General features: G+C 57.9%; 1 protein-coding gene across 1 annotated transcript in view; it reads left to right on the plus strand.

The window, feature by feature from the left end:
- Nucleotides 1–23,488, plus strand: part of CBFA2T3 (CBFA2/RUNX1 partner transcriptional co-repressor 3) — a 60,607-nt gene that overhangs the window by 12,761 nt on the left and 24,358 nt on the right. Inside the window, exon 2 of the mRNA XM_036276033.1 lies at nt 2,931–3,210. Within this exon, the coding sequence (XP_036131926.1) occupies nt 3,168–3,210 (43 nt within the window). The 5' untranslated portion in view covers nt 2,931–3,167. The remainder of the gene's footprint in view (nt 1–2,930; nt 3,211–23,488) is intronic.

A 23,488-nucleotide genomic window follows, 5' to 3' on the forward strand; every position in this document is an offset into this window, starting at 1 on the left:
GTGCATGGAACACGCATGTGCAGGTTTTCACGTGGACGTGTTTTCCGTTCTCTTAGGCATAACACTGAGAGGCGTTGCTGGGTCATGTGGTCACTCAAGGTTTACCTCGGTGTCCACTGGGTTCCAAGGGACGAATGAGGAAGAGCCACCTGCCCTGGTTGCCCATGCTTCCCCTCGAGCCTGTCAGGGTGGCCAGGGCCATCTTCTTTTCACAGGTGACCACATTGTGGCCTGGGGTGGTGAGCCAAGTCGCCCAGGGTCACCAGCTGGTGGGGACGCCCTCCCCGGGTGCTTGGAGAGGATTGTTTGAACAGCCGCAGCTCGTCTGCCTGCAAGCTGTCACTGTATTTGGTTCCATAAACAGTTACTGAATCTCCCCAGCACCTGCGTCTAACCTTCACGGCATGAACAAGCTTCTGCGTCTGGTCTCCCAGCTTCTCTCCTTGCCCCTCATTTGGGAAGTAGCTTGGGGTCCTCACATGGCAGCCAGAGGGGTGCCAGTCCGATGTGGCCGCTCCAGGGACAGACTAAATTGTCACAGAAGCTCTGAGGCCACACGACCCTGCCCCCAGTTATACACTGAAATCCACCATTCTTGCTGTTTCCTAATCATACCGGCACGTTCCCACCCCAGGGCCTTTGCAGTGGCAGCTCCTCTGCCTTCAGGGCGCTCTCCCTGACACCTGCCTGGCTCCCACCTGCCCTCCATCAGGGCTCTCAGGGATCCCCTTTCAGTGAGAGCCCTGCCCCTGCTGTTTCTCCACAGCACCCCCACTCTCCCTGAGCTGTGCCTTTTCCCCTGCACACCCCAATGACGCCCTCCTGGCAGGTCAATTCTGGGAGGGCAGGACTTTCATCTGTGTGTTCCCTACCCCCCCCCCCCAGAACACTGTATGCAGGAGGCCCCGAGGAACAGGAACGTGTCCCACCTGGGAGCCCCCCGCTGCAGCTCACAGGCGCTGCTGCCCAGGGTCCCTGGCTGGTGGGGACGCCCTCGCCGGGTGCTTAGAGAGGCTTGTTTGAACAGCAGCTCGTCTGCCTGCAAGCTGTCACTGTATTTGATTCCACCAACAGTTATCTCGTCACCAAGTCTGCTCCCCAGCGCCAGAGTCACTGAGACTTGCCTGCGTGGGGGCCATGCAAGGAAGCAGCTTAGGGTCAACCTGGGCAGTCTATACACCTGACATTGTTCACGCCCCAACAGATGTTTCTCAGGGGTTCAGTTCAGGCCAGTCCTCGCTCCGCGACAGGAGAGAGCACCTCCCCGCACCAAGTGATGCCAGAAACATTCACTAGAACAGGCCTGGGCGCTTGTGCAGAGCAGCCGTCCAGTTCCGCCTGCGGCTGGTCAGTCCGCCCCAAGCGCAGTGTGAACAACCGTGCACACTCTGTGCTCCGGGGTGCTCGGGTCAGGGGTTTGGGCAGGGCCTGGTGGGGACACTGTGTCTCTGCCTCGGGGTGTCTGGAGCCTTGGCTGCTGGCCTTGGCCGTTGGGGTTACTGGCACAGAAGGCCCAGCTATGTAGGGTGTCCTGGGCCGGTGTTGGTGCCAGGTAGGTGGCTGTTGACAGAGCACCTCCATGTGGCCCCTCCCCCTGGCCACCCAGGACGGGACTCCTCATACATAAGGAGTCCATGTGGTGTGGGTGGGAGGGCACCAGAGCCCACCTCCTGCAGGGAGACGCCCAAAGAAGTATGGAAGCTGTCAGATGTGGAACCAGGATCGGGTGCTGGCCGTGTGGCCCCCATCAGCTGACGCAGCTGCTGTCCCCCCGGACACCCCGGTCTGACCCCACACAGGGCAGGAGACCCGTGGGGAGGTCCCTGGAGAAGGACGGATAGACCCTCCCCTTCCCCAGCCTGTCTGGACATGGGGAAGGCTGGAGTACCCAGGTCCTGGCCAGAGTACACAGGAGAATTATTTTTCATTTCTCTCCAGATCGGAAGACAGAGCAGCTCTCAATGTGCAGCAGAAATTCGGTCCTTTCCTCTTCCTCTGACCATGCCTGGTGGTGGGGTGTCCGGAGGGTGGGCCTCAGTGGCCTCAGTTTCCAGCTGTTGTCTCCTCCCTGAATGAGGCCCAGGAGGCTGACCCAGGGGTGGGAGTCACTGCGTGGAGCTGGGTGACATGTCGTGAGACAGGTCTCTCGTTACAGTGTCACTGGTTCAGGTGCATGCTGACTCCTTTCACCAGTAACCACATGGGCGCTGCCCCAGAATCAAGCAGGCAGACCCCTGCCCTCGAGGGGCTGCTCCTCTGGAGAGAGGCAGATAGTGAACGAAGGAGACCAGCGATCTCGCCACCGAGGGCCCCGGGAGGGTCGCAGGCTCGGTGGGAGGACACTGTCCTGTCGGGTCACGCCTGCCTGATAGTGACGGTGAGCTGAGGCCTGGAAGGGGAGGGGACCAGGCCGCCATCAGGACACAGCCTTTCTGGCCAGGTCTGAGGACCGGCCAAGGGGCCCTGTGGGTGGGAAGGTGCTGGGAGGAGGGCAGGGAGGTGACAAAGGCCGGCATGGGAGCCGCGCTGTGGGCGCTGTGGGCTTTGTGTAGCCAGAGGTGGTGGTGTGAACACGAAAGCAGGAAAAGACAGCGTTTCCCTGAGCCTGGCTTTGTCCTATCAGCCTGTGGGATCTCTCTGACGCACCACCCTGATAACTACTCGGCAGTGACCCATTTGCCCCTGAGCCAGATTCCCACTCACAGTTGGGCCTCCAGGCCTCCCGATGGCATCCCCAGCTCACGGGCCCGTGGAGACCCTTCAGAGTCACCGAACCCCTCTCTGTGGGAGCCCGCGGGGAGGCCTCCCCGGGCACCAGGAACAGTCCACTGGCTCGTCTTCAGCTCCACGCGTGGCTGGCAGGTTCAGGGCTCACCCACATTCTTCCTAAATGAAGCTCTTGGCTGACCACAGGTCACCTGTGTTGATAGGACACGTGGCGAACCTCCGTGTCAAAACATTTCCCACAGCTTGGCCTGGTGACCACTGCCACGCGGGAGGAGGTGGAGGGATGGCCGCTTGTCTCCTGAAACCTGCACTTCGTGGCGTCGGTCAGAAGATGGAGAGGTCTGTCCAGCTTGGCATCGCGGAGGGATTCTTTATCTCTTTTAGGAGCCAGAGTAACCCTGATCTGCTCCTCACTGCTCAGCACTGAGCCTGTCACTCTGATGGAACCCACGCGCGCCAGCTTCCAGAAGCTGGGTTCCGTTGGTGAGTCACGTCTGAGTTCCAGGGAGAGTGAGCCCCGCAACTGCTCCGGAGCACGCGCCTCGGCGGAGACCGTTCTGCAGCCGGGGACGCTCCTTCCGCCGTGCGGAGGGACCTGCCGGCAGGCGCAGGCCAGGTGTGGGGACACCTTGGAGATGACGGAGAGCCTTGTCTTGGCCCGCTGTCCGCCTCTCCCTTAGGAACAGCCGTAGGGAAATGTTCACACTACCCAGGGGGGAGGGTGTGCACCCCGCAGCCTGACAGCAGTCAGGGTCTTCCCACTTCCCAGACTCAGGAAGACCGTACTGGAAATGAGGGTACAGTGGCCCCAAGAAGTTGATGCAGCTCTGGAGCCCCCAGAAAAATGCACGGCCCCATTCTGCAGGTACCACAGAGGCTCACAGACATCCCCTGGCCCAACCTGTTAGGCTTCAGCGGGGAAACCCTGGAGCCGGCGGTGTGGCCTCAGGCACGTCCCTACCCTCTCAAAGCCTCAGTTTTCCCTGCTGAGAAATGGGAATGGCACCTTCCACCAGTCTCCAAGCTTCTCGCCTTGGGATGAGAAGAGCATGAGGACGGTCCCCTCACCCCCCACAGAACCTCCTGAGCGCTGTTTTGACTCAGCAGGACCCCACCCCGCATCTCATGGAGGTTCTGAGACCATTTGGTAGGAAGAGTCAAAACATCCAGAAGGTTCCGCACTCGGGAGGAAGGCAGTGGAGCCTGGCTCCTCGCTCTTCTCCCCCAGAGCAGCTGCCACCCCGGCTGCACCAGCGCCAGGCCCATCTGCCTGCCTGGCACCTTCCCAAGACTAGGGGGAGGGGGCTCAGGCAGGGCTGGAAACAGACCCTCTGCTGTTGGGGACCCGGCCTGTTGTTCTGGGGCCAGGGAGGTGAGGGCTCGTGGGTGAGGCCCCACTGTGTGCCCCCAGGCAGGCACCTGCCCTCGCTCTGCCCCTTGGAATCCGCCCCGAGATTCTGCCTAAGGGCTGGTATAGTGTGTGGACTCTGAGCCCCGGGCTTGACCACAGTGAGCACTCACTGACCAGTGGCTTCTGGTCCCCCCCCAGGACTGTCCCTCTGTCCATGTCACCCTTGAGGGGATGGAAAACATCCTTCTTCGACTTTGAATGAGAAATGTCTAGCTGGGTGGGAGGAGGCCCCACCTTCAGGGTTCAGTGAGGTCAGCCACCCCTCATTCATTCATTCAACAGGTGATTCCCTGCGTGGGGTCATTCACGCAGAGAGGTGAAGTCTTGGCCCAAGGTCACTGGGGTTCAAACCTGGCGATGTGGCCTCTCCACAGCAGACGTGACCTCTCGGGGGTGGAGCCCAGCCCTTGACTCTGGGTCCACCCCCATGAGCCCCTGCCTGGCCCTTGACCCCTTGGTACTCAGATCCCAGGCGAGGGAGCTGCTGGGTCCGAGATCCTTGCAGGTTTCCCTGCAGCCATCTCCAATCTGAAGTCCCAACCAGTGAGCTCTCTGGGCTCCTCCCTGCAAGTGCGGAGGCCTCCCTGAGGCCTGGACCACCCAGGGCTGTGGGACTGCCAGGGGGTGTCTCTCACCCAAAGGACAGGCCTTGGGGTGGGTTCTGCTTCCTGGCTTCTCCTCACAGAGCCTCCTGGGCATGGACACGGCTCTGGCTTTGTCGGGGGGCAGGGGGAGCCGGCCCAGGACTCCTGCTCCAACAGGCCCAGGGCCCCGATGTGCTGCTGGGGAGCCCCCCCCCCCTTGATGACTTGACTGCTATTAGGTTGCTTTACTGTTCAAATTGGTTAAAAGGCCCCAGAGAAATGTCCCCGACCCTTACGGTGGCCGGTGGGTGTTGAAAGGAAATGTGCATTGCAGAAGGTCTGAACTAGGCTCCCGCCCCATGTAGGTCTCAGGGCGCAGCCACGGGTAGGGTGTGCCCACCGCGGCTCAGGAAACCACCAGGCAACATGCAGGAATTCAGCTCGGTGTCCTGCCTAGAAGGGGAGGCAGGCAGGGAGCAGAGAGGCCTGTAGGAAGCCCTATAATCCTCCTATCCACGCTTCAAGGCAGAGGGTGAGGGTCCCCCCATTTCACGAGGAGAATTCAAGCCCAGCCATGCAAAGGTACCCACTGGCCAGACAGTGAATGGACACCTGACTTCAAACCCAAAAGTCACGCCCACCCCTCACCAGTCTGCAGCCAGTCCACATCGTCAGGGGCATGTTATGAGGCTCCTCGAGGTCCCTCTCTCCCCATTTGCCAAATTGGGAAGACTGGATGTTTGGAGAGACCACAGTGGGTCCAGGCAGTGGTGTGAGCTCCAGCTGGGGTCCCTGCGGAGCTGCACTGACTGGGTAAGAACCCCACTCTGGCCTCCCCAGCTGTGTGCCTTGGGCAGTTACTTCACCTCTCTGTGCCTTGGTTGTCCCATCTGTAAGATGGGAGTGTAAGATGTTTTCCTTTTTCATCCGTTACGTAACAGAATGATCTCACAGGGCTGTTGGGAGGATTCAATGAGTTGATCTTTTGTTGGCCACTTAGCATTGGCTGTTCCCTCTCCTCACTGCAACATCAGGAGAAGATTTCAGGTGGGGACTCGCAGCTGGTGTCTAAGGGATGCAAGCAGTCTGTGGAAGGGATTTGCCCAGGGGACAGGTGTGGGATGGACTCTGGCCTGTTCATTTGTGTATGGTTGACCCATCCCTCAGAGAGGGCACAGATGGCCCCCTGAGCAGACACCCACAGGTAGTTGAAGAAGCAGACTGTTAGAACACCGTGAGCCTCACGTTTTCCATCTGCAAAGTGAGGGGTGGACTAGATCTTAATGCGCCAATGTGTGGGTGCCTTTTCATGCTGTTAATCTGATGCCTGTGGCAGACATGGCTAATCGATCTCTGCCCACGCGCTTGGTGGTGGCAGACATCACTAATTGATCACACACTCCTTTTCTTTGAGCCTGCCTGAGGCAGCATCCTTCTTCCAGAGCAGCTCTGGTGCCCTGTTCGATCGGACTTGCATCCGAGCGAAAACCTATTAGCTCCTCTGGTTGGATGGGCTCTGAGCCCCAGCCAGCTCTGATCATTTCAGCGCCTATTAGCCGTGGAAACCTGAGGGCAAAGATGGGGAGAGTGTCCGACAACCACACGTGCCTGTGGGAGGCAGGATGTACGATCCTGGGACTGGGAGAGGCCTCTGGAAGGGGAGACCTGGGGCGTGGATGTGGAGCCCCACTGCCCAAAGTGTGGTCCCCTAGGATCTGTCTGACTTGCAGACTCGAGGGTCCATCCCATACCTGACTCCCTGGGACAATGTGGGCACGTGCGTTTAGCCCACTGTGATATAGATGACAAGCCCTGGAATTGCAGTTCAAGCCCTGCTCCAGCAGGCACGGGTGACGTGACCCTCCTGGCCTCTGCATAAGTGGGAATAATGACGTGTCCTCAGGGAGGGTTCATGGGTGAGGTTGCCTGTTCCACTTAGTGAGCATGTGCTGAGCACCTCCTGCATGCCCCCGGGCTGGCTGACGGGGAAGCAGCAGAAGAGGCTGTGACATTGCAAACCCAGTGAAGTCTGAGGGGAAGGAGAAGCCACATGACAGGCCGGCGAGGGGGGGGTGGATAAGGATGCTTCCCGGGAGGCCTGCAGCCACGTGCAAGGCTCTGGGCACTCAGCAGGTGCTCACTGAGTCGCGGTGCTCTTCAGGGGAGACTCTGCTCCCTCTCCTCTGAGGCAGGCCTTCCTGGGTGAGATCCAGGCTCCGTCCCTCCAGCTGCCTTCCTGCCCGAACAAAATGTGTCCAGGACATAAGTGGGACACCCTTAAGGTCCCTCCTTCCTCTCCAGTGACAACAGGGCCTAAAGGTGGAGTCTTGGGGCTGGAGGAGGCTGAGGGGCAGGAAGAGGCGGGGCAGAAAGGGCATCCAAGAGCGGGGCTCCACCCTCCCTGGCGTGAGCCAGGACACAGGACACCCTTGACCACTGGCCCTCTGCGCAGGAGGACCCTAGCAGGAGGGGCCCCGGCGGCAGTCCCGATTCGGGGAATCCTGGCTGGCTCGGTGCCACCACCTCCCTGCCACCCTCATCCTCCAGGAGCCAGACACATTCAGGATCCTTGCCAAGCTGGGGGGGGAGGGATGGCACTCGGCTTCTCTACTCCAGCCATCCTTTCTGCTGCCTGCGTGTAATTAACAGAGTAATTAAAAACAGGATGAGTTAATTGGTATTCATTTATGTGGCAGATGTTTTTAATTGAGGCAGGAAACAATTTACCTGTTTACATAAACAATGGCAAAGGCAGGCTTGTAAAACACGTTTTTTTAATATTTTCCTCCCCCTTCTGAAAAAGAACTGAAATCATGTGGTCTCCCCTGCGCCTTGCCTCGCAGGAGAGCCGAGCTGGCCCCGCCTGGAGGGGAGGCCCGGCTGGGGGAGGTGTGGGTGGTTCAGGCCAAGAGGAAACATCTGTTTAAAAGCTTTGCTTCCAGAGGAGGCTGTTTTTCTTAAATTCAGAGAAAGGAGGTGTTGTTCCCAGGTTGTGGGGACGCCAGCAGGGCTGGGGAAGGGCAGGGCCCCTGTCCTGCCAAGTTCGGTGCCCTTCTGGGTGGGAAGGGGAAGGCTTCCTTTTTCCACCGCAGTTTTGGTGGTTTGGTGTTGCCACACCTGCAGTTGTCACTATGTTTTTCCATCTCGCACATGGCCACGTTGCTCGTGGTGACCACGATGCATAGTGCAGGCCTAGAACACCTGTTGGTGGCAGAAACGGCACCAGTTGTTAGACCAGTGGAGTCCGACCGGGCCTCGGTTCAGCAACCTCGGTACTTGAGTTCTGGCTAAGAAAGAATTCAGTGTCAAGACTCAAACTATAAGACAAAGTTAATTTAGAAAGTCACAGAGATAGAAGAAGTGAGCCGTGGAAGAAATAGGCCCAGGAGACAGGTTATAGAGGCAAAGAAGGGCCCTGTCTGGTCGGTGTGGCTCAGTGGTTGAGCGTCGACCCATGCACCAAGAGGTCGCCGGTTTGATTCCCGGTCAGGGCACGTGCCCAGGTTGTGGGCCAGATCCCCAGTGGGGGGCATGCAGGAGGCGGCCAATCAGTGTTCTCTCTCATCGATGTTTCTATCTCTCTCTCTCTCTCTCCTTTCCTCTCTCTCTCTCAAATCAATAAAGGAGAATGCACCTGGGGTGAGTGGGTGGGGAACGGCGTGGGCATGCTCCATAGAGGGCCTTGCTGGGTCCTCCGTTTTGAGGGTATTTATCTGGAGGTCTCAGAGGAGGTTCCCAATAGAATATTCATCAGTTTTCCAAGTGTGTCCTTCCAGTGTCATGGTCTCTACTGAGGGGGTAGAGGGCAGGGGTCATTAGTCATACATCTGGTCCTGAGGTCGGCAATGGCATCATTTGTCTGGTTTTGCCGTTTTGCTGGGCCTGGAGCTGAAACTGAGGCCTGGACGTATTGATGTGGGTCAGAACGTCATTGCCCTGGGGGCTTAATGCGTAAGGGCTGTTCTCCGGCTCCCTTGTTTGTTCCCCTTCTAAGGGGGTCTGACCTGCACCAGTAGCAACATGCCAGGGAAGGAAAGGTCAGGGGAAGGTCCAAACCACATGACCAGGGATATGCTAAGGGAGGAAAGGTCACCCTGGAGGTCAGGTCCTTGTTTTCCCAGTTTTGCCCGTTGCTAGGCGCCCGAGGCTTTCTGCCCTGGTGACCTTCTGTACCTGGCCCAGCATCCTTGTTCTGCTCATGTCTGTCTGACTGCCTGCCACACAAACACCGTCAGACACTCAGTCCGCACCGGCTCAGAGCTTCGCTGTGGCCAAGGAGGTGTATCAGGTGTCTATGTGCTGAGTGAGCACGGAGGGCCTGGGGCCTGGCCTGCCCTGTCTGTGCAGGCTCCATCCCTTTCACCACCTGAGTTCCGGGGTAGGACAGCCGAGCCCCTCTGCGTGGAGAGCTCCGAGGAGGGCCCTGGAGGAAGCCAGTGCCCAGGGAGTTGCCCTTGGTCGATGGGCACTCATTCGGCCCTCGCTGTGTGCCTGGCTGCAGCGGGGATCGTTGCATGTGCAGTTACTCCGATTCTCCTGTTAACACTCAAGGGAAGAGAGAATGACCCCTGTCATGCAGGTGAGGACACCGAGCACAGCCTCCAGACCGCCTGGAAGAGACACGTCAAGCCAGGGAAATGCTGATAACAGAGGCGTCTGACTTGTAGGCACCTTTGTTTGCCTTTTCTTAAAGGTAAACACACACAGGATTGTATCTGCACAGAGGTATCTGGAAGGATCCGTGAGAACGGTCAACAGAGGTGACGCCGGGTCTGAGGACTGGCAGAGCGGGGGCCCTTTTGCTCGCCCCATGTCTCTTTCTCTGCTGGGGGAGCGTGGCCAGGAGAGGGTTTTTCCGATGCGACGGTGGCAGTCCTGGCCAGGACATGTTGCTGACCTCTCTAAGAGTAGGGTAAATGGTGGGTATCTTGTGAGAGGTGACACAGGTGAGCAGTGTGGCCCAAGGTACACAGCGAACACTCTGCCCCAGAAGCTGGGGATGTGGGTGCTCCTGAGACTCGGCACCACCTGCAGCGGGGGAGCCTGGGCAGTGCCCTTTGGGTGACATACAATTGGAATTTCTGGGACGTTTTGATGGTCCCTGGGGCAAGCAGATGGAACGTTCTGGAACCCACCAGAGAGAAAAGCCCTGGGAAGGTAGTGCTCCAGAGCTCCAAGCTGAGAAGACCCGAAGAGTCAGCAGCAGCCACCCCAGAGGCGGTATGAGGCCACTCTGACTCCAGACCTCTCCCGCGCTGCTGGCGTTAAATCATAGATCACTGCAGCCGTGGATCTCAGCAGAGGCGAGCCGCATGCTAGGGCCGGCGGTGCCTGTGGTGTCCGTGGGAACTCAAGCCCTGTACCAGTCCTGTGTGACTTCAGTGAGGATCGGGACCTCTCTGGGCTCTGGGAAGTGAGGACAGTAATGGGCTCCATGTGGTGAGCTTTGACCTCAATAATGACTTAGCTGAAAAGCCCCCAGCGAGGGCTGGTCCCCTGGAGGGCCTGTGCTCCTGCCTTCACCCGTTTCTGCCAATGGAAGCGTGAGCTTTCCCAGCAGCCCCCATGACGGGGAGGCAGGAGGACCACTTGTGATAACAGGGCGGTGGGGCCTAGGCCCCGAAGTGGTAGGGTCTTTCCGTGGGTCTGGCTCTGTCCCTGGTGTTTGGGGTCAGGGCCCGGGTCGTGCCTTCAGTGTCTGATAACTGAGAGGTCACAGAGAGGCAGCTGGGTGTGCGTACCCCTCCGGGTGAGGGTGAAAGAGAACCCCAGGCCTGCCCCTTTTCAGGTGCTCGATCTGCAGGGTGCTCCCTGTGGGGAGGCCTCAGGACACTGCCACATGGGGCCGACTCTTGCCGAATATCAGTCACACCAGCCCGCAGGTCATCCTTAAGAACGTGGAGGGGGCCCTGGCCGGTTTGGCTCAGCGGTTAGAGCATCGGCCCGTGGACCAGAGAGACCAGGGTTCGGTTCCCGCTAAGGGCGCATACCTCGGTTGCAGTTTGTCCCCGGCCCCAGTTGGGGTTATGTGGGTGGCAGCCACTCGATGTGTCTCTCTCACGTTGATGTTTCTCTCTCTCTTTCCCCCTGTCTCTCTCCTGCTCTATCTGAAGAGAAATGCAAAAATGTCCTCGGGTGAGGATAAAAAAAAAAAAGAATGTGGAGAAGTAAAAGGTTAGGGATGACCCTGGGGACAAAACCAGCCCAAACTGCCTTGTCACATCCCTGCCTTGCCCAGGAGGTTATTTCTAAAATCCCATTTCAGCCGCTTTTATTTGAGGGCTTTCGCTGTCCCTCAGGCCCTGTCATCAAGGGATTGTGTCCCCACCCTTCAGGGGAGGACAGGATGCTCAGAAAAGTTGCTGTGTCCTTGGGACCCCCCACCGATGTTTGTGGTGCACGGGTACACGTCACCGGTGAACGGGACCCGCACAGGTCATGAGGGCGGCCCTTCCGCGGCCGGCAGGAGGACCCCCTGGCATGGAGGAGAAACGCGTACAGGAGAAACCTCCAGCCCCTAATTATTATTTAGCATTCATAGGAACGGCATTATTTTAAAATTTGGCAGCGTTTCTCTGGGGAGTTCAAGGTGATATGCAGCCAATTTGCACGTTTTTTAAACAATGAAAACATTTTGGGAATTGGTTAAGCCTAAGTGGCGCCTCATTGCCGGCAAAGGGAAATCCGTGTGGCTCGTCTTGGTTCCAGCCCCAGCACAGCGCCGACCAGCTGGACCGTCCCCCCTGGCCTCCCTGCCCCTCCCTCCACCTCCCTGCCCCTCCCCCCTCACCTGTGGACAGAACTTGATACTTCTAGTTTGTTCCTGATACTTCTAGTTTGTGCTGTGCCTTTGGCTGAGCTGTGCCCTCTGCTGGAGATGCCCTTCCCCTCAGCCTTTCTTCAGGTGTGCGCACTTGACAGCCGTCAGGACCCAGCCACAACATCACCTCTTCTGGAAGCTTCTCTGACATTTGAACCCTGGCCCAGGGTGTGCCTGCGGCTGTCTCTAGGACTTCCCACTTGAGCTCAGGGGGCAGACCCAGACGCACCTCCATGGCCCCATGAGTAGCTTAGATTTCCTCAGTTCCTCTTTTAAAATAAGTAAGCTGCATTAATGTGTGTTTACTAACTTATAGGACGGGTTGTAGTTATCCACCTGTTATCTGTTGTTACTGTCTCCTTCTTGGGTGGCGGGTGCACCGTGCTGGTGGGCAGCGAGCACTTCGGAACGAAATCCAGGACGTGGTTCAAGAGGGTTAGAAGGGACTGCGGAGAGAAGCGTCCCTCTTCTTCCCAGGCGCAGTGTCTGCCTCCTCCTAGAGATACTGTGTGTGTGTTAGATCACCTTTTAACTACCCCAGGGCTGTCTTGCAACCTTTCTTGGAGTCACACCCCCGCCCTATAGGAAATGCACAAGCAGACACCACACACACACACGCACACATACACACACTCATGCTCTACATATGCTGTCCCTCTGTCGCAGCCCATGGTGGGGGACAAACTATCATTGGATTCTTCTTCTGTTCAAATCTCAGTGTAGGTGTCCTTTACTCCAAGGCTTTTGCTGAATCCCCCCGAGCAAGATGGAGCACTCTCCTGGAGTCCCCAGCCCTCAACCAACATGTCCTAGCTAGCTGTGTGGGAGAGTGTGTGTGTGTGTGTGTGCGCGCACGTGAGTGCAAAGCAGTTGTGGGGTGTTCACTTAACAGGCTCTTACTGAATCCTCACACCATCATCCACAGTGTACAGACAAGGAGACCAAAGCTTGGAGAAGCAAGGAGGCTTGCCCATGGCCACCTAACAGACGAGGTCAGGAGCTGATCTCGGGTTTGTCCCAAAGTGGGCTCTTCCCACCACTGCACAACTGTGTAGTAGCCTCTCTCCACCCCCACCCCCACCTTTGAGCCCCTGGGGAGGGACTCGCCTCTATCACACTAGGGTCAGACCACCGTCCATCTCCTCATCCACACATCTACTCCTCTGTCTATCCACCTACCCATCCAACCACCCACCTACCCACCATCTATCCATCAAGCCATCATCCACCCACACATCCACCCATCCATCCGTTCAGAAATGTATCCACCCATTCCTCCATCCATCCACCCATCATATATCCATCCACCCACCCATCATCCATCCAATCCATCATCCACCCACCAACCCATCCATTTACCTATCTGTCCTTCTGTCTCCTACTTACCCACTTATCTCTCTATATATACCTACACCCCCTGTGCCTACCCACCCAGGCAGCCACACCACCACATTCTCTGTCATAGCCATTCACAGTCAGCGAGGTGCACCAGTCTGCAGATGGGCCACTTCCCCTTGGTGGCAATGTATGTGGGAGGATGAACGGGGACTCCGGGGTGCCAGGGCTGGTGCTGGGAGAGGAGGACGTCCCCTACTTTCGCTGCCCCGCCCCCAGCCTGGCAGCCCCCCCTTTCTGCAGCAGGGGCCCAGATGTCGGGGTGCCTCCCCCCGTGGCTCTCAGCCCCAGCAGCTGGGTGAGGAATGTGCTTCCTTTGTGTGCTAGCTACAGGGTGAGCAGGCCTGACATCTGGATCGTGTTTGCCGCCCTTTGGAGAGCAGGGAAGGTTTTCATTCCAGCTCTTTGAGCTCTCCACCCTCCCCCACCTTTAACTCTTCGCTCAGTGCCAGAATGCCGCAGCAGACCGGACTCCAGAACCACCCACGGGGCTCATGTCCAGTGGGCTGGGGCATCAGCAGTCAGTCGGCCCAGCCAAAACCCCAGACTCTTCTCGAAGACACCAGCAAGAACATAATGGCTCTGACACACTTTCTAACCAGGAACCAAGGTCACAGTTCATTTCTTGTCGTTTTTCTGTGCATATACGACGGAATTACATGCTTTTGTCACCTCTTTTGATTTTCACTCATGGGTCACTTTTCCATATAATTAGATAGTATTCTATCCATCATGGTATCATTTTTGCTGGTAAGTGGGTATTTGAAATAATCACACACACACACACACGCACACACAGAAAAGTGTGCAGCTTGAACTTCATAAAGTGTTTTAGATAACAAACTTTACCTGCCCTGCCCCCAGGCCCTGATCCCCTCCCAGTCACCCTTAGTCAGAGGAACCGTCATCCTGACTCTGACACCACAGACCAGTTTGCCTGTTTCTGAACTTCATACAGATGGAAATAGCATGTGCTAAATGACATGTGCTCTTTGGGGTCTGGTGTCAACCACTCAGCTACATATTTGTGAAATGCATCCATGTTGGTGCATGTGGTTTTACATGTCCTTTTTCCTTGCTATATAGTATTCCACCATGTGGATCTGCCATGGCTCGTGACCCTTTAACCCTTGATGGGCATTTGGATGGCTTCTCTTTGGGCCTTTGTGACAAGGTGGCTGATAAACACTTATTTCTTGCTGCTACCTTACATGTGTTTGCACATCTGTTGGTTCTGGGCCTAGGAGTAAAACCACTATGCCGTGGGGTGTGTGATAGTTCAGGCTAGTAGACACAGAAAAAGTTTCCAAGGTGAATTTACCTACAGATAATTTTGAAGACTCTGTAGTATGGCATTGACCAGAGAGTTTATTTAACATGGCTTCTATTGGGATCATCTTATTTGTTCCATTTTTCACTCTCTTGAACAATGCTGTGGTGAACTTCCTTGTAGGTAACTGCTGGCAGGCATCCTGATGGTGTCCTTCGAACATGATCCCTAAGGTGGATTTGCTTGTCCAGGCCAAGCCACCACCACAGGAGGAGCGGGGAGCCAAGAGGCAGGAGGCCCTGATTCAACTTCAGTTTGCTATCTGTGTGTTCTGATGGGTTGGTCTCTAAGCTCCCTTCCAGCTCCAATATGTCGTCATTCTAAATACCAAAATATATCAGTTAGCTGCTGCTGTGTAACAAACCACCCCCAAAACATAGTGGCTTAAAACAACCACCGTTATCTGGCTCATGGTGCTATTTGGGGTGGCAGTTTAGGCAGGCTCATTGCAGTAGTTCTGGTGCTGGCTGGGCTTGCTCTGGGGACTGTGGTCAGCTGTGGATTTCTGATCAGCAGCTCTGTCAATTGGGATTGGATCCCCCCCACGAATGGGGCCTCAGCTCAGCCAACTGGGCCAACTGCCCCTTGCATGTCTCACCCTCCAGCCTCTGTGTGTCCAGGCTCATAGTTGGCTGACATCACTTCCACCACATTCTATTGGCCGCACAGTGTCCCAGGGCCAGCTGATCCAAGGGCAGGAAGCAACTCTGTCTCTGGAGGGTAGGGCTGCAGTCACATTGCAAGGCGCATGGGCAGGAAGAGCAAAGAATTGAGGCCACTTTGCGATGCCTCCTCCTCACAGGTGGAGGGATCTTAGTGGCCATAACCAAGCTCCATTGCTGGGGGATGGGCTCCAAACAGCTCCTGGGTCCTCAGATACACATGAAGGGGTGGGTATCCTTCCCACTTATACATGGGGGAGCTGCTTGCAGGGGCCCCTGGCAGGGACACAGGTCTTGACCCAAGCCACAGTGAGACGAGCTCTCAAATGTGCACGGATGGGTCCAGAGCAGCAGAGGGCATTGTGGGACGCACACTCTTCAGTGGTCCGCCAACAAGCTTTCACGGAGCACCTACTGAGTGTCAGGCGACTGTTCTGGGCTCTGCCTGGAGCCAGTGCACAGAAAGCAAGACCGTGTCATTGGGAAGACAGGCAGTGGACACGAGGACCAACATAGCCAGTGATTGATTACAGGTGCTGACAAGTGCCCCGAAGCGGATAAAATGGGTGGCGTAGCAGGAAGCACGGGTGGGGCAGCTCTGACTCGGGCGAGCCGGGCAGGCTGCTCTGAGGAGAGACGTTGGAGCCTAGCCCTGAATAATGAGGAGACAGCCTTGCGAAGATGCTGGGGAAGCATCCCGGCAGGTGCAGCGGCTCCGAGCCGGGCCAGAGCGCCTGCTGGGCAGGAGCCACTATAGCACACAGACACGGGAAGTGTGGCGGGTCCGCTCGGTCCACCTGTCACCCATCACTTTTGCCCCATTTTCCCAGCTTCTTTGATGAGCCCCAGGCTTTTATAGGTGTGTAGGGTTGTGCCTTTTCCGTTTCGAAGGGGTGGTGGGCCCAATAGGAGGGGAATTCTGGTGAGATTGGATCTGGCCCAGTTTTTAGCATCTCAAAGGTAGAAGGGACCTTCCCACCCAGGCATCCTGGCTCCTTCACCACTGACAGATGTCACGGACTCCTGCTTATGATGGCGAGGCAGCCCCGCCCCTGCAGAGTGTCCCCCCTGTAGCTGCGAGGGGCTTCACTGTGCCCCTGGGACATTCTCCTGTGGGCTCTCTTACCATTGGGCAGAAGCTGTCACCCCTCTGGGCAGGCTCCGAGCACATCCACAGTGAGAGGCAAGCTCTGCCCCCACATGGGGGTGTCACCCTTTGAGCTGGACACATGGGGTCTGCTGTGGGATGGCCGTGTGACATGGGGCATCACTGATTTGTGTCTTGGTTTCCTCATCTATAACTCGGGGCCTTAACACCTCAGGGCTTTATCAGGAGAGTTGAATGAGAGAGGGGTTTCTTTCAGATTTTAAAAGAGAGACTATGGCCCTGGCCAGTTTGGCTCAGCGGTTAGAGCGTCAGCCTGCGGTACAGAGAGACCCGGGTTCGGTTCCCGCTAAGGGCATGTACCTCGGTTGCAGTTTGTCCCCGGCCCTGGTTGGTCGTGCGGGTGGCAACCACTCGATGTGTCCATTCACATCGATGTTTCTCTCTCTCTCTCTTCCTCTCTCTCCCTCCCGCTCTGTCTGAACAAAAAAATGCAAAAATGTCCTCAGGTGAGGATAAAAAATAAATAAAATAAAATAAAAGAGAGACTATGGCCCTGGCCGGTTTGGCTCAGCAGTTAGAGCATCGGCCCGCGGACCGGAGAGACCCGGGTTCGGTTCCCACTAAGGGCACGTACCTCAGTTGCAGTCTGTCCCTGGACCCGGATGGGGTCGTGTGGGTGGCAACCAGTTGATGAGTCTCTCTCGTGTCGATGTTTCTCTCTCTCCCTCTCTCCCTCCCGCTCTGTCTGAAGATAAATGCAAAACTGTCCTCAGGTGAGGATAAAAAAAAAGAGAGACTATGTAAAATCGAAGTTGTGCACATGTGCAAAGGACAGACCCTTCCTTCTGGGACCCCACAGCAGGGTCCTCTGTGCCTTGTGCATGCTGGACGCATTCTGTGTATCAGCGCATTGGCCCTTCCTTTGCTCTGTGGGGTGGGGTCTCTTCCCATCCCCATTCTACAGCGAGAACTCAGGCCCAGAGTGGAAAAGCCGCTGGCGTTGCGGCCGAGAGACTGAGGTGGGTGAGGAGGAAGGCCAAGCGGAACCTGCCCCTGATGGCCAGAGCCATGTGGTTTCCAGTTCATGAAGCCCTTCTGGGTTCCTTGTCTAAGACCACCACACCCCAAGAAGCAGCGTTATGGGCCCCACTTTACCAGTGGGTCAGCTGAGGCTCAGAGGCAAGCTGGGGTAATTTCCCCAAGTTCACCGTGGTTGGTCACAGAGCGGGATGGGGACCCAGGTTTCCTGACGCTTGGGCCAACGCTGTTGCCATGGTGACCTGCAGTCATCACCCACGGGCCTGGGGGTCGGGTCCCTGGAGCCAGGCCCCGGGGGTGGCTCAGTGCTGTGTTGTGGGAAGGGCTGGGGCAGGCAGAGGGACAGCCCACCCCGTCAGGCTCCAAGGACTGGGAAGGGCCGGGCAGAAGGCCCGCCTGGTCCATTGGAAGGGAAAATACTAATCCTTGTGTTTTTATATTATTACTTATTCATCGGGTGGTGGAGGCCTTAATAGAAACCAGATGTGGGAAGCGACTCAAGTTCCAGCGCCTGGGACTCATTAGGCTGCGCCACCCCCAAAATCCCCTGCTTTGCTGAGGTTGGGATCAAAGATGAGTGTCCCCCTGACATTGGCCTTGGGGGATGGAGGGTGGGCGGTGGGTCCCTCAGGTCAGACCCGCCCATCTGGCTGTAGGGGGCACCAGTGTCCTGGGTTTGCCCTGAACACAGGCAGCCCCTCCACATCCCTTCACCACTGCCCCAGCCTGGGAGCCCCCTGTCATCTTTGGTCACAGACCCCTCTGAGACATGGCTGCTGCCTAGGGGTCTGGTCTAACTTTTTCCTCTGTTTATTCCCATCAAGAAAGTCCAGAAGAGTCAGGGTGCCCCACCCCCGCCAAGAAGTTTGCTCTCAGTGGGGAGATCACGTGGCTTAATTGAGACCCCCCAGGCTCCAGGAGCTGTGGGTGGACCAGAGGGCCCAGAGAGAAGCCCCCACCCACCCTTTAGGAAGGCCTTGAGGGGAGGAAGGTGGGCGCTCTAGAGGCCAGAGCTGTCTAAGCAAAGGTCTGGAGGTTCAAATGCCCCCTCCTCCACGAGAGGGATCTGCACCCACCCTCACCGCACCCCTGTTTGCATCTTGAATTCCAGCCACTCCGGGGACTGGTAGTGCAGCCTCTCCGGGCCCCGCACAGCAGCCCGTACAGGGTGCTTGGGGTCTTCCCAGTGGTGGGGCCCTCCTGGCATGGCCCTTCGATGAAAGAACGTCCCTGCACCACCCTGTCTCTCAGCTTCCAATGACCCACGGTTGTGAGGCCAGAGAGCCTGCCTGGGACCGAGTGAGCCAGATAGAACATCCACCCGTCATGTGGATACAGAGGGACCCGTGGACCCCGAGCACTCGGGGGGACTGTTCCGTAAACCGGGGGACCTGGCTCCACCCCTCCCAGAACTGCTCGCCGCTCCCCGATGGCCGCCCCCAACCTGGCACGCGGTGCTCACTGCGCTGCTCCGGCACCACGAGCTCTGTTAGGTCTTCTAGCAGGTGCTGCCCACGAGGGACACCCTGGCGCATGTGTGAACTCACTGTACTGCTTGGCCTGACTTCTCAAACACACTCACGCTTTCTGTCTCTTCCATGAGTTTGGTGACAGGCTTATAGCGGGGTCAGGGGTTACTTCTAATTAGAAGGGGCCCAGGGCCATTGTAATAGGAGGTCTGTGAATGAACAGTGGGCCCCCAAATGGGCGACAGTCCTGGCAGGGCACAGCAGTGTCTAGGAGTCACACTCAGCCAGGCAGCCTCACTGAGCTGTGGTCTCGGATGGACCCCTGACCTCCGACCCCAGATGCCCACCTGGGTCAGGACGTTGCCACACAGCTGGGGAGGTGGCAGTATTTAGGAGTGGACTTTGAGGCAGGGGGGTCAGACCTCACATCTGCTACAAGGACGCCTGTGGGGTCGAGAAGCCTGGAACAATCTCCTGCTGATGGACTGTCACCTGGATCCTCTTGGCCATAATTCAGCTGTGTTTATGGAACACCTGCTGTGTGCCTGGTGCTGTCCTGGGCTCGGTTTTGCATTTGGGCAAAGTCATGGAACATGCAAGCAGACCTCCGGGTCCCCAGGGAAAGGGACTCTTGGCAATGGGGAGGCCAGGGCCAAGGCCTGAGGCAGGCGCAGCTCAGCACGCAAGGGGGGAGTGTGGGAGGTGAGGGCAGAGGGGCAGCCAGTCACAAAGGACCATGTGGGCTCCCAGGGCACCCGCTGAGGTGCAAGGCAGCCAGCCATCTTTACCCGTCTTAGGAAACGTGCCTTTGAGGGTGCTTACCACTCTGGTTCCCAAGCAAGTGAAGCGGCGGGTTTACCTTGGCAGGAGTTTCAGGTGGTGGCCTGCTGCCCATAGAGGCAGAAGCTGGGAATTCGGAGACTGGTGCCCAGTTCCTGGCTCTGCCCCCTACCCGGGTACCTGCGGAACTGTCACCTTTCAGGATGGGGGGGATAGGGGTACGGTGGCTACGGCTCGTCAGTCTCACCTGGTTGTGGAGGCTGTGGGGAGGGGGGTCTTGGCCAGACAGCCTCGCAGGGGGGCTCTTTCTCTTTCATTTGTCTGCACTTTCTCTACAGAGAAGATGCAGCATCTGCGAGATGTAAAAGGACGTAGTTGGACAACTGTTCCAGCGTTGGTTTCCTTTGTTCCTCACGTGGGCGAGACCGCCAGTGGCTGTTTCGTGCACGTTCGGTGCTCTCTCCTTACCCCTGCCTGCCGATGTGGAAACTGAGGCTGGAGGCAGCATGCCCAGAGTCCCCGCCAAGCCCGCTGTTCCGCGTGTTCTTCCTCAGGTGCAGGGCCCCCACCCCAAGCTCCCTGCTTGCCTGGCGCCCTGGAAAAGCCTTCTGCTCATACACTCAATACTTCTGAGACCAGCCTCTTTGTTATGCCGGGAACTTGATGGGGGGCTGAAACCTTCAGGGCCCCTCCCACAGACCTCAGCAACCCCTGCCTGCAGGTCAGGTCCCAGAAAGGGGTCTAGGGTGGAGCTGCATCCACCCCAGGACAGCCAGGCCCCAGGAGCAGTACATGTTCAGTTTCCACATGGGAGTTTGTCCCAAGACCCCCAAAAAGAGTGGCCTCTGGGGCCAGACAGCCTGGCTTCAAGTCTTCCCCACCCTGTACCTTCCGTTCCCTCATCTGCTCACCTCATAGGCTTGCTGTGGGACAAGATGAGGTGGTTCATGCAGGGGGCTGGCTTTGTTACCTGTCAGTACCTGTGCAAAGGGCCTGAGGCAGCAACAGCTGAGATTACCTGTTGTTACCCGTCAGTACCTGTTGGGGCAGAGACCCTGCAGCAGGTTACCTGTCGTGACCTGCCACCTTCCTATATCTCATAGCTTTTGTGAGGGTCGAATGAGGTATCAACAGAAATCGGACTATAGGTATCAAAGCAGGGGCTTATTATTTCGGCAGCAGTGTGGGTTCAAGGAGGACGGAGCTAGGAAACTGAGCTGTGCTGATGCTAGCAGGTCCTCCTTCAGAGGGTTCTAGAACCCAGGGCTGGGAGCCCTGGTCTGTGGCCAGTTCTCAGCCAGGCCGTGTGGGCTGGGAACCATCGGCAGACACAGACAGTGATGGATGGGGTGGCTTGTTCCGGCACATTCCGTGTTCTTTCCCACCGACTCTGCCTGGCCTTGGAGAGCTGCTTCCTCTGTCGATGGATTAGTGACATTTAGCTGGGAACTGGATACGCCGTCTGGGAAAGACACAGGGTGTCCCACGAGCCCTGGGCGCACGGGGTCTGGGAATGTTCTTTAGTGCTGGGAGCAGCCCGGCGGGGGGGTGGGGAGCCCTCAAAGTGGGGCTGGAGGAGGAAGCCCAGATCCCAGGGGCCGGAGAGCACAGGGCGCCGCTGTCTCCCCTCCCCTCTGGCTCACCAGGACCTTGTGAATCAGCTCCTGCACACTCAGACTGATATCAGGACACCGGCCACTCAGCGGCCAGTAGGCCCCCATCCCCTGAGGATCCATGGTGGGAAAGACAACAAAGAAAGCCGCTGTGGGGGGTGGGGGACAGACAGACAGAAGATGAGCAACTGAGAGAGGAAAGGCACCTTGAGCAGCGGGCATGGTGGGCAGGTGGGTGAGACACCAGGTCCATGTCAGCTGTGTGAGCTAGGCAGGTCCCCGAGCCTCTCTGTGCCTCGGCTTCCCCGTGTGTAAGACGGAGAGGGGCACCCTCTGCCTCCAAGGGTTGTGCAAAGGCTACACAAGTCAGCTGACCAGTCCCGAGACAGAGTGAATGTCCCTGTCTGTGCATGTTGGGGCTCCCTGGTGCTGTGGGCCCCTCGCCTCCCAACTGCCCACCTCTGAACCGGGACCACAGGGTAAGGGGCCCCTATTCTGTCTGTGACACGGTGCAGGACCTCAGGAGGGCTGACGGGACCCCTAGTGTCAGGTGACAAGGCTCCGAGCTCCTGCAAGGTTGACCCTCGTCTCACTAAGGCAGGTGTCTACACTTGCACAGCTGGCCTGACAGGACATCTAGAAAGAAAGAACCAGGGTGCCCGTGTCAGCCAGGGTCCTGGGGCTGTCACCAACACTGGCTTTGCCCCCAGGCTGCGGACAGGGCTGGGAGAGGCGGGGGACCCTGGTGGCTGGGTCTCATTTCTCCTTCCCGGGTGCTCGGAGATCCGGAGAGAGCCCCATGCACTGGGGAGGACGGGCCTTGTGCTCACCTGTCCAGAGTCGGGCCACCTGGGAAACCACGCACTGACTCAGAGCAGTGATGGACCTCCTGCCCCAACCCCAAACCCCAGGTGGCTGCACTTTCCGTGCTCCGGTTGGCCCACGTGGCGTCCAAGCGGCACTGGGTCTGAGCCCAGCTGGCCTGGTAATTGACCTTTCCAGTCTCCCCAGTGACTGTGCTGCGAGGGAGCTGGAGGGGCTATGGACGCCCGGGGCCCAGGCCCTGCTGTCAGGCTCTGAGACCCTGAGCAAGTCCCTTGCCCTCTCTGAGCCTGTTTCCCCAGCTACAGTGGGCCTGATAGTGGGGTCTGCCGCGTGCTGTGAAGGTACAGTGGGGCCCGCAGCTGGAATATGGGCTCCCTCATAAAAGCAGTGCTGGGGTTGCTTTGCTTCTACTGAGCTGAGAGGTGGGTGAGCTGATGCGTGCGGGACACCTGGTGAGCCCTGCACGGAGGCAGCTGTTACATGTTCATCTTACGAGAAAAAAGTTAAGACATACATCCAGCTGCCTGGGCCCTACCCCAGACCTGCCGAATCAGGGCGCCCTAAAAATGGGGCATGTTCGTAGAGAGCCCCACTTTGGGGTTGAGGGTTCATGGGTACTGAGAGCACCAAGATGACCCCAGAATGGAAGCCGGGGAAACAGAAGCCTGGTGGGCACAGGGGACAGTGCCCGCTCAGGGGTCTGATGCGACCTTCAGGAGCCAGTGCCTGGGTCCTGACAGTGCTTTCTGGGAGGCTGTGAGCATTCACCGAGATGCTGGGTGGACACGCAGGGCACGGGCCTAGCTCCGCCTGGGTCTGAGGACGCCTGAGAGTGGACGCTGGAGGGTGGGGGGACCGAGAGGGGGGAGGAGGAGGAGGGAGGGGAAGCGTGTCTCATGGGGCTGGCCCAGGTGTCTGGGTGGTGGTCTGGACTTGCTGGTACCTCGGCAGCATCTGAGCCGACTCATGCTGGTACCCTCGGCAGCCTCGGTAGGAAGCGGACTGTATCCCCTCGCTGGCACCCAGCATCCAACAGTGGGGCCCTTCCCCTGCACTCCTCATTCCCCCCCAGGCCCTGACCAGCTCCTGGCCTCACTGGGTTATGAGCACAGGGTCCCTCCTGGTTGTCCCTGCACTTGGCTACCGTGGGCAGGGAGGTCCTATGAGAGCTGCTGGGGGTCTGAGCCTCCCAGTGGGCCTGGGGCGTCCAGGAGCAGCCTTTGCTCAGCAGGAGGCCTTGAAGGGGGCGGGGCAGGAAGCCAGCACTGGGAGAACGGGCTGCCTGTCTAGTGGCTTCTTGGAGCCTAGAAAGGCTCCTGCATTTGCCCTCAGGCCACACAAGCCTGGCGAGGCCTGGTCCATCCCTGTGCATGGGAGCTGCCGAAGGGATTTAGGCCAGAGAAACAGTGTGCACACCAAGTCCTGCCCCAGCTGCTGTGCAGAGCCTTCCGTGGCTCCCACTGCCAGGCAGTCAGTCTGCACTCGCCAGCTGGCCCCAGCTGACCTTCCGTCCCGATTTTCTGCACAACTAGAGGCCCCGGACACTCTCACCTCTGGCCTTTGCATTCTCTGTTCCTTGACCACAAATGCTGTTCCTCACCATCTCCACACCACCTCTCCTCGGTGCTTGAGAGCAGGGACCCAGGCATGAGTTGCTCTATAAATCTGCCAAATTCGCTGAGTGCTCACTGTGCAGACCCTTCGCCTGATCTCATCTGACCTCCCA

This window comes from Molossus molossus, unplaced genomic scaffold (assembly GCF_014108415.1).
Source record: "Molossus molossus isolate mMolMol1 unplaced genomic scaffold, mMolMol1.p scaffold_m16_p_21, whole genome shotgun sequence".
In the NCBI taxonomy this organism is placed as follows: domain Eukaryota; kingdom Metazoa; phylum Chordata; class Mammalia; order Chiroptera; family Molossidae; genus Molossus; species Molossus molossus.